At 39.3% G+C, this 11049-nt stretch overlaps 1 protein-coding gene across 2 annotated transcripts in view; it reads left to right on the forward strand.

Annotated features, from left to right (window-relative positions):
• Positions 1-3946, forward strand: part of NXT2 (nuclear transport factor 2 like export factor 2) — a 6422-nt gene extending 2476 nt beyond the window's left edge. For both annotated transcript variants that reach the window (XM_019632823.1, XM_019632824.1), the window contains 2 exons: positions 550-694; positions 1746-3946. In XM_019632823.1, coding sequence (XP_019488368.1) covers positions 550-694; positions 1746-1927 — 327 coding nt within the window. In that variant the 3' untranslated portion in view covers positions 1928-3946. The remainder of the gene's footprint in view (positions 1-549; positions 695-1745) is intronic.
• Positions 3947-11049: the final 7103 nt, after the last annotated feature.

An 11049-nucleotide genomic window follows, 5' to 3' on the forward strand; every position in this document is an offset into this window, starting at 1 on the left:
AACTCTGCTTTAGCAAGTACTCGTGATTCTTTTGAACTAAAGATGCTGTTTGAATAGTGGTAAAAGGAGTTAAAGCTTCCTAACACAACATTAAGTGGTTCAAACATTAAGTGTATATAAGCACTATGATTGAAGTATATAGGTAGGGCGTGATTGACAACTTAGTTAATTCTCAGAAAAGGGAGGGAGACTAAAAGTGGTTTGGGGCTGCAGGTGCTTTAAACTTGTGATCATTTAATTCATTTTAATACAAAAAGCAAATTTTTAGAACTCTTCCAGTTTGGATGCAAAATTTTCTGATTGTGGCTAAAGTGAAATGTGTGTATGTGCGGGTGTATTTAGTGCCTAGCTTATTGAGAGTAGGATAATATCTATTTAAGGCCAAGATTATAAGGCAGACAACTTGTTCATGTTGTCTTCCAGTGGGAGGGGCAGGGGAAGTAGAACTATGAAAATGTTTTTACACCACCTGTAACCTTTCAGTCCAGTTCTGTAAAATGATTACCCAGAAACAAAAATATTTCCTTTTTAATTTGTTTTCCTTTTTAGGCACTGCCCAGGCTTTATTTGGACAAGGCCACTTTAATATGGAATGGAAATGTTGTTTCAGGACTGGATGCCCTAGCTAATTTTTTTGATGTGTTGCCTGCTAGTGAATTCCAGGTCAATATGTTAGATTGCCAACCAGTTCATGGTAAGATCATGGTCTTTCCAGGTTCTGCCTTTGTTTTCCTTTAGTGAGCCTTGAGCTTTAACACCAAAAGTAGCAAACAACTTTTAGTGGTAGGAGTATACTTTTCTGAGCAAGTTAAATACAATGAAAAGTTCAGCTGTCAAATCAAACTTTTGGTCGTCCTTTAGACCTGTCACACTCCAGTGGATCACTGGTACATTTTGGCAGGTTGAATGAGTATAGTTTATTAAGAGTTATGTGAGAAATTGAGGCTAAGTGTGATTTTTGTTGATGGAGAGGACCAATGATCTATCCTCCCTAAATAGTTGCTTTCTGTGCCTTAAAATGTCTCCAGAGAAAAATTGTACTGTATCTCTGATCAACGTGTTTTATTACCTTACAACTTATTAAAATTCCACAGAAAAAATTGACTGTTCTGTGAGAGGATGACTTTTGGCAGGACAGAATTAGATTCGGGGTAGATCAATGCCGTTTATAAGATTAACCTCTAAGGTGAGTCCTAATTATCTTAAGTAGTAATTCAGGGTGATTTCTTTTTCCTTTAAAGTTCTTGAAAAGAACAGTAGCTTAAGAAGCAAAATATGAAAAAGCTCTGTTAGAAACCCAATGAGATATTAATAAATACAGAAACCAAATGGGCCTATGCTAGAAATAAGCTCTTTATTTTGAAACTTTAAAGTACCCAACATTGGGCTGGCCGAGTCGCTCAGTTGGTTAAGAGCTTGCTCAAGAGTGTGAGCTCTAAGCAACAGCGGTTTGAGTCCCGGCCCAAACTGAGCTGCCGCCAAGCTGCCAACAGGTGGCAGGATGGCTCAGCTAAAAAAAGAAATAAAGAAATAAAAATAAAAAAGTACCCAACATCTTTCTGGACAGAAAATAATTTTAGTATCTTTGAAATGCTTAGTTTTCTGGCTTTGGTACTCATGAGTACACTTAAAAGTTTATGAAACATTTTTTTTCGTGTTAAATGATAAGGAATGTATTTTAAGCCTGAAAAGCTGCTTATTTAGAGATAGAAACCAACCTCTTTTCTTTTTTTGTGCGGGTGAAGAGCAAGCTACTCAGGCCCAGACTACAGTTCTTGTTGTGACCAGTGGAACTGTGAAGTTTGACGGAAACAAGCAACACTTCTTCAATCAAAACTTCCTGCTGACTGCGCAGTCCACTCCGAACAGCACTGTGTGGAAGATTGCAAGTGATTGCTTCCGTTTTCAAGATTGGTCTAGTAACTAAAGGGGGCAAAAACCCATCTCCTTTGGTCCATTAGTTCCAGAAAAACAAATTTATGTGAGTTCATTAATTTCATTGTGGAAGCACTATAAACTATTTTGTGCTGAAACTAAATTTCTGTAATCTTTTTTATTCCTAGCAGCAGCTTTTCTAGCAGCTGCCCATTTGGCTCATTGCCCTTAAGAGCTTTAATGCTAGTTTTTTACATGCCTTATATACATTTCACTAATGACATTCTTACAGTAATATTATAAACACACCTCTGTATGAACATATTCACTGTGAGTCCAGCCTATGGCAAAATTGAAATCTTTTTATAATGTCTGAGATATCAGCACAACATAACTCTGGGAGAAAATGGAGTATTTTTTTCTTATTAGGTTATTTTGTAGAACACATACCTATTTTCAGTAAATGCTGCTAATACAGTTTTATTATAACGCTATATACTAACAGTTTTAAATCAATTCAATGTAAACATTACTAATTTAGGTTTGCATAACTACTCTGACATTAGAATCCCACGTAGAGATGTTCAGTAGTCTTTCACGTTAAGTAATGTTTTTTAATGTTGACATGTTCTTATGAAGTGAATTAATCTACTAGAGAGGTGTAAAATATTATTAATTGATACCTGAGTATTGATTGCACTCAGTGACTTAAAGCAAAACTTCTTAAAAGGCTTTTTCGTGGCAGCTCCAGGTTTATAACTTTAGGTAAAGAATGGTAGTGGGACTAATAGCTTTAATGGGAGAATGTGGAGTGAGAAATATAGAAAGCCAAGGTTGGCCAAAAGTTAGGAGGAGTGGCCAAATGGTATGTTTTTAGTACTTGTCTTCTACCTTCTAAAAATGTAGACTATTTTTAGGATGTAAGTCATTAACGTAATAACTATCATTGCCAAATGGTTATGAGTATCACTTTCATTCTAAAAATGATTTTTAAAGGTTTTTCCAGTTTACCTCATACTTATCACTAATATATGTCTCAATTTATTCAACAACTTAAGGGGGTAAAATATCAGCAATAAACCTGACCCTGCAGCAGGGTCTGACAGGAAAGTTGGAAACAAAGCCATTGCTGTCTCTTTCGGACACCCTTGATTTCTAAGTCTTCCATGTGAACTTCAGGCCAAAAGTCTTATGTATTATCTGCCCCCAAAGTAAGTGATTTGTTTCCTGTGTTCTACTGTTATACACTGTCAACTGCATTATCTTTTTTTTTACTCAGTAAAGTTAAACATTGAATGTTATGATTTGGTCTTCCATATGGCATTGTGAGCAAATAGATTTGTTTTAAAACACGTTCCTGTTATGTGGCTAACTCTTTGTTTTTGTAATGAGAAAATAGAGAGCATCAGATCTTCATAAGCCCATACACTTGAAAAGAACAAATTGATTCATTTTATGTTAACATCTAAAGGGAAAGAAATACAGCTTTGGTTTTTGGTTAAACTTTAAACATTGTTCTGTTCTTGAATTTATTGTTTTAAGGTTTTTAAAGTGGATGTGCCAGCTTTATTTCTACATTGCAACTCAATGTTTCTTATCACTTAATTTGGAAACCAGTAATTCATTTCCTCTTGCCCCAAACTACACACCAACATTTCTGATATATTACAAAAATACAATTAAATAGGAGAAGGGGGTGGACCTGCAATGTAGACCACTCCTTCTTGTAGTACTAATCAAAACTGATATGTCATATTTTATTCAATGAGCTTATTCTGATTTTGGATTGGCTTTCTAAAACCACAGCTTTAGCATTAATAATCAGAATGCTCAAACACTGCTCTTTCCCTTGTGGAGAGCACTCTCAAGTAAAAGCTGCATATAACAAGCAATAATTGGATTGAATGGTTGTTGTATACTAGTCATGAAGTATGTTTTAAGACTGTATATGAATTGCTTTTTCCAAACTGTATACCTTTTAAATGGCTGGAACTACTCTTAATATGGACTAGACTGTATTTTTGACATATTTTTGTAAATTGAAAAAAATAAAATTTGCCGTTTTCTTTAAGGTCTTGATTTTTTTAAGGCTCTAGAACAGGTTGTTGTTCCTTCACAATGAAAGGTTTTTCAAAAAAAAAAAAGTTAGAATATTGAAAGCAATGGTTGCCAAGTTGGACTTTGTCTGTTCTCCAGCCCACCGTGTTCTTCCTCTTTTGATACCAAATAATCACATTTCCGAGATCACCTGTTTCACATAGCAGTGAAGATTCTGGTGAGACGTTAGAAATTTTAATCTTGAGAAACTAGCCAAAATGCTATGTTCAGTAGGTAGTGAAACCAAATAACAGTTGGTTTCCAGAAAGAATGGCCCCGTTAACTTTAACCCTACATCAAAAATATGTCAACAGACACTTGGAAAGGAGTGAGAAGAGGCAATATCCCTTAAAATTTTGAAAACTACCTAATAATACATGCTTTGTTTGAAAAGATAGACCCAATGAGGTTAAAGAGTAAGTGCAGTGTTTGGGAAGGGAGCAAAAGGCAAAAGCCAAAAAGGTAGCATGATTTCTTTTATTCTAGAACATTGCTGAAATGACTTGCCTGAAATTAGTGAGGCAGAAAAATTGATAGAGGGGCTTCGTTTGTTGATTTTTATTATTTATTATAGAGTAGAAAATATAAGTATAGCTGTGCTTTAATATTACACATATTTGGGGGAAATGGTAGAGCATATTAGGTTTTTTTATTTGACAGTTGGCTTTATATAATAAAAATATTTCATCAAAACACTTGCCACCAAACTCTGTTATGTTAATATTTGCCCTTTGCCAAAAGCAGCTTTCTATACAAGAGATTTCTCAGTGACTCTTAGTGGCCTCTATTAGGTCAGTCCTGCTTTCTAGAGAAGCACTAAAAAGTAGGGAAATGTCAAGTATTGTTGAAAAAACGTGTCAAGTATTGTTGAAATAACATATCTTGGGATACAGCCTAGATATGGGATTGAGGTATATGCATCCTCTGCAGAAGTAGCCTTCCAAAGTTTTGCTCTAACCCACAGTAAAAAGTATAAAATGTCACAGCCCAGTTCACAGATGCATAAATATAACAAGCTAGGGCTGGCCGAGTGGCTCAGTTGGTTAAGAGTTAGCTTAGGAGCGTGAGCTCTGAGCAACAGGGCCGCCAATTCGATTCCCACATGGGCTAATGATTCTGCACCCGAACTGAGCTGCCAACTGGTGGCAGGATGCCTCAGCTGGTGAGAGCACATGCTCCTAACAACAAGACTGCCTGTTCAATTGTGGGTTACACCCGCCCACAACTAAGGCTGAACTCGCCACCTTGAGGTGAGCTGCCAGCCGGATGGCTCAGTGGATAGAGCGTGCACTCTTAACAACAAGGCTGCCAGTTGGACTCCCGCATGGGATGGTGGCTATTCCCACCTGCAACTAAGACTGAACTCACCACCTTGAGCTGAGCTGCCACCCGGATGGCTCAGTGGTTAGAGTGTTCACTCTTAACAAGGCTGCCAGTTCGACTCCCACATGGGATGGTGGCTACGCCCACCCGCAACTATGATTGAACACAGCACCTTGAGCTTAGAGGCCATGATGGGCAGCCAAATGGCGACTGGCACCCTCCACAACTAAGATTGAAGAACAATTTGGCTGGTCCCCTCTCCCAATTCCCCAACACTGTTCTCCCCCAGCTCCCCAATTTAAAAAACAAAATAAAATATAACAAACTAATAAATTTTATATCTAAAATGAAACTCCCGCATACTACAGTTGACCTTTGAACAACGCAGGAGTTGGGACACTGACACCCCCCCCTCGTGCAGTGAAAATTCCACATAATAACTTTTGATTCCCCCAAAACCTAACTGCTAATAGCATACTGTTGAACACAAACCTTACCAATACAGTCCACTATCGTATTTTGTATATGTATTATTGGGTTGTCGGAAAAGTGATGACATATTTTTTCTGTTTTTCGTTGCAAAAATGCATCATGACTTTTCTGACAACCCAATATATACTCTGTTCTTATAATAAAGTAAGCTAGAGAAAAGCAAATTTAAGAAAATCATATGGAAAACAAAATACAGTACTACACTGTATCAATACTGTAAGTTTACATAGTCTGTTTACAAGAATAAAAAATCCACGTATAAGTGGGCCCATAAAGTTCAAACTTCTGTCGTTCAAGGGTCAACTATTTGCAATGTGTTTCTGGCATTTTCCATTTTATTAATTTTTTTTTAATTCTGATCATAGCCTGCTGAATTGATTTTTACAACTTCCTAATGGATTGTGCCAGCAGTTTGGGAAACATGAAAATAGAGCAAGCATAACATTTTCGCTATCAATTTCTAGTGGGGGAGAAGGGTTGCCTTTCACAAAGTGTTGTGTGTCAGTGATGTCCCGCTGACTTAGAAATTATCAAAAACTCCCTCCTCACAGTCGTGTGATATTTATGGAGGGCCATGAAAGGCAGTACTGTTTTCCTCCCACTCCTTTTCTTACACCCACAGTTTAGAGCTAAGAAAGCAACTGTGTAGTCTTTAGGCAGAATCTAGGAATAGGATGTGTGGCAATGAAAATGAGTTGAAACAACGAGAGGAGCCTGCCCTATTTCAGATATCTGAGCAAATAATTGGGAAGGCATTCCAACAGAACCACTTTTGAACATGGTTTGATACCACATAAAATGCATTTTGTTCTATTGTAGGTCAATTTTGTGTGGTTTCTTTTTTCCTTTCCCTCCTTGGACACCCCAAACATCTGCATACCAACACCCCTGATTTGACAAAGGCTGTGGTGGTCTCTGAGATGTAAACCCGAGTCCAAGATCCTAAGGAAACTTGTATTCTAAGGCCATTCTTCCTCTGATGTGCTTTGTGACCTGTGTCTTCAGCTGTTGGATGGATATTTGCCTTATCTGCCCCACCAGATGGTTGTGAGGATCAAATAAGACAATAAATGTGAAAATATTTTGAGCAGTGCAAAGTGTTCCACAAATACAATGGTCATATTTTTGGCTTGCTGACTGGCTTCTCCCTCTCCCCAAATTCTTTTTAGGGGGAAACAATCGATAGGGGCTGCCACCCACAACCAGACACTCATTCTAACCTTTGCCACTGCCTTTACAAGACTTAACCCAGCTCTGCAAAAAGCCTAAGATTAGAAGGATCTAGATAGAGATGGCTAAAAAAAAGATTCGGGGCCTTACAGGGAAGCAAGGATAACAATTTGCAAATGTGTTTTCTGAGGTCTTTCTGTAACGGGGAAAAAAATGGACTGGGACATAATATTGATTCCGATTCTCTTACTCAAGGACAGGAAATGAGTGAGAAGAGCCTGCAACACTAACGAAGTGCAGGTGCTATGGGCGGCCTTGGAGCCCTGAGCTGCTGAGGTGCCAACATGCTCCTTGTTCCCCGCCCCTTTTGTGTCATTTCTGAAAGAGCCTTTGGGGATATTCTTAAATCAGCTCATCTGTCCATCTTAGGCACCCAGGATTCCCAGTGACCCGGGGCCCAATCTCAGAGCTAATAATCCACTGGTTTTGGATGTTGCTGAAGAGAAAAGGCAAGCCTGGGAGAAGGGACCAGAGGAGAAATTAGCTGGGGGGAGGAGCTGGGACAATTGTGGAAATAGTGCCTTCAAACCACTGAATATAAAAGGAGAGGAAGTAGGGGAGAGAAACCAGAAAATATAGCCTCCCTTGGACAACAAGTTTATAATCACTCCAGGAGAGAAGTCATGGTGGTTAAGGAAGAAGCCCTTAGAAGGAGAACTGCAGCTAAAAAATGCATACACTTCACAAATCTCTCGGAGATCAGTGGCAAAACTAAGAATTTGGGGACCTCTTTCCCCCATGTGCCCCTCTGTCCCATACTTCTGGGGCCCTACATTGTTATGCTTCCCAAGGTCCCCACAGTTGCAGACTCTGGACCTATCCCTCAAGTCCCACTTCCCATCCCATCCAAACTTCTTTGCCCTGAGAATCAAGTCAAGTTTGTTAACTCATAAGCTCACTGTGGAAATGACTGGCTTTTATCTCTTGGTGGTGTTCCATTTTGCCTGGAAGCAACTGGGACAATATCATAACATGAAGGAATGGCTCGCTAATCTTGGCTTTTCAGACATATTTTGAGTGAGGGATGGGAGGAGTTTGATTTGAAGATCAGAGAGATGGAAGATGGGTGTTCCTCAAATTATACCTTGCAGTAGGTGAACTACATACCATTAATCATGGACTATAAATCATGGCCCAGCATATAACCTCCCACATAGCTTACTGATTATGTGTTCTTTTAAATTCTATTGACTGTGATAACTGGCTTTCATTCCACTGCTGCTCTCTCACCTAGTTGTTGGGCTGAGAACACCCCCAAACCCTATTTCTTCCCCATGCTGCTTATTAGCCTGCAGAGCAGAGCCCCTTGGGCAGCAGCCTAGGAAAACTCTAGAAGGTAGTGTAGTGTGAGCTCATGGGTCAGAGACCTGGAAAGTGAATTGCAGACTTGCCAATTGCTAGCTGTGTGATCCTTTAGCAAGTTATTGATCCTCTACCAGAGCTGCCATTTCCTAATCTATAAAAGGGAGCTAATAATACTTACATTGCAAGATTATTGTGAGGCTTGAATGAGATAACAGCTGCACTGTGCTGGGCAAACAATCATATCACACCTAACTGCCATTAAGCACTTATATTTGGCAGGCTATGCTAAGTACTTCACATGCCTTATGATCTCAGGCAGGAAGGTAGAGATGAACAGGAGGAGGAGGAACTAGCCCCAGCTGAAACTGCCCTTAGAGACTGCCCCATTTACAGACCTCAGAGCATGTGCACAGCCATAGAGGCCAAGCCCACAAGTGCATCTGCATTGCGGTTTGGCCCCCCACTTAGTGGGCTTTTAAATAGATTGTGAGAAATTGGTGGCCTCATGCTTGTGCCCTAGAAACAGGAGACGTGTAAGTTAGGAAAAGGGGAGGTGCCAGAGAGGGAGGAGAAATATCCTACCCACAAGAATAAAAGCAGTGGGGTCGGCCGAATGGCTCAGTTGGTTAAGAGTGCAAATTCTGAGCAACAGGTTCGCCAGTTCGATTCCCACATGGGCCAGTGAGCTGCGCCCGAGCTGAGCTACAAACAGGTGTCAGGATGGCTCAGTGCTGAGAGATGTGCTCCTAACAACAAGGTTGCCAGTTCGACTCCCGCATGGGATGGTGGGCTATGCCCACCCACAACTAAGATTGAACACGGCATCTTGAGCTGAGCAGCAGCTCGAGCGGCTGGATGGTGACTGGACTTGGAGCTGAGCTAGCTGCACCCGACTCAACTAAGATTGAAGGACAACAACTTGGCTGTTCCCCTTCCCCAATTTTCCAATAAAATCTTTAAAAAAATAAAAATAGTAAAAGCTGTCACCCAATGTAAGGAGAGGCTGCTACCCACCCTTGGGTCAGCCCATCCCATGTATCGGAATGTACTTGCGTCGCTAATAAACCTTTTTGCTGTTTTTGACTACCTGACTCCATTCCTTGACTGAATTATTTCCTTCAAGAAGACAAAAACTGAGGAAAACCGCCTTTCCTGGTTCACATTTTTGCACACACGTGTCAGCATACCTAGAAGATAGTTTATTTTTTCTTGGACATTCAAAAATAAAATACCTACAAATAAATTTAACCAAGGAGGTAAAACACCTGTACTTGGAAAACTATAAGACACAGAAGAAAGAAATTGGAGAAGATACAAATAAATGGAAGCATGTACCATGCTCATAGATAGGAAGAATTAATATAGTTAAAATGTCTATATTACCCAAAGCAATCTATAGATTCAGTGCAATCCTTATCAAAATACCAATGGCATTTTGCACAGAACTGGAACAAATAATTCTAAAATCTATATGGAAACATAAAAGACCCCCAATAGCCACGGCAATCCTTAGAAAGAAAAACAGTTGGGAGGTAATCTATTCATCTCCAAAGAGGGCATACAGATGGCCAATAGACATATGAAGAAATGCTCAATATCACTAGTCATCAGAGAAATGCAAATAAAAACCACAATGAGATATAACCTCACACCCATCAGAACAGCCATCAACAAATCAAACAACAAGTGTTAGCAAAGATGTGGAGAAAAGGGAACCCTTGTGCACTGTTGGTGGGATTGAAAATTGGTGTAGCCACTATGGAAAATAGTATGGAGGTTTCTCCAAAAATTAAGGATAGAACGACCTTATGAGCCCAGCAATTCCACTCCTGGGCATTTATCCAAAGAAATAAAAAACACTAATACAAAAAAAATGTGCACCCCTATATTTACTGCAGCGCTATTCAAAACAGCCAAGATGTGGAAACAACTGAAATGTCCATCAATAGATGATTGGATAAAGAAATTGTGGTACATGTATACAATGGAGTATTACTCTGCCCTGAAAAAGAATGGACTTTTACCATTTGCAACAACATTGATGGACCTAGAAGGTATTATGCTAAATGGAATAAGTCAGGCTGATAAAGATAAATCATCTCACCTACATATGGAATCTAAAGAACAGAATAAATGAACAAGCAAAATAGGAATAAACTCATACATACAGAGAACAATCGGATGGTTACTAGGTGGCAGGGGGTGGGGGGATGGGTAAATAAAATGAAAGGCTTAGGAAATACAAATTGTTATTCACAAAATAGTCACAGGGTTATAAAATACAGTATAGGGAATATAGTCAATAATGTTGTAAAAACTATGTATGATGTCAGATGAGTACTAGACTTATTGGGGGGATCACTTCATGCCTAAACACTGTGCTATACACCTGAAACTAATATAAAATAATATTGAATGTCAACTGTAATTGAAAAATGAAAAATTCAAAACAAAATGCAGAATGTTAGGTTCAACCATAGACAGAGTGAATCAGAGTATGCATTTAAACAAAATCCGTGGTAATTTTTTTTTTAATAAAGATTTTTTTTATTGGGGAATTGGGGGGGATGGGAACAGTGCTGGGGAATTGGGGGAAGGGGAACAGACAAGTTGCTCTCATTTTGTTCTTCAATCTAGTTGTGGAGGACGTTGCTTCACTGGTCCAAGTTGGCACCATCATTGCGCTCTTCCCGGGCGAGGCAGATCAGTCGCTGGCTTCTGGATGGC

Source organism: Hipposideros armiger, unplaced genomic scaffold (genome assembly GCF_001890085.2).
Source record: "Hipposideros armiger isolate ML-2016 unplaced genomic scaffold, ASM189008v1 scaffold_1182, whole genome shotgun sequence".
Taxonomy (NCBI): domain Eukaryota; kingdom Metazoa; phylum Chordata; class Mammalia; order Chiroptera; family Hipposideridae; genus Hipposideros; species Hipposideros armiger.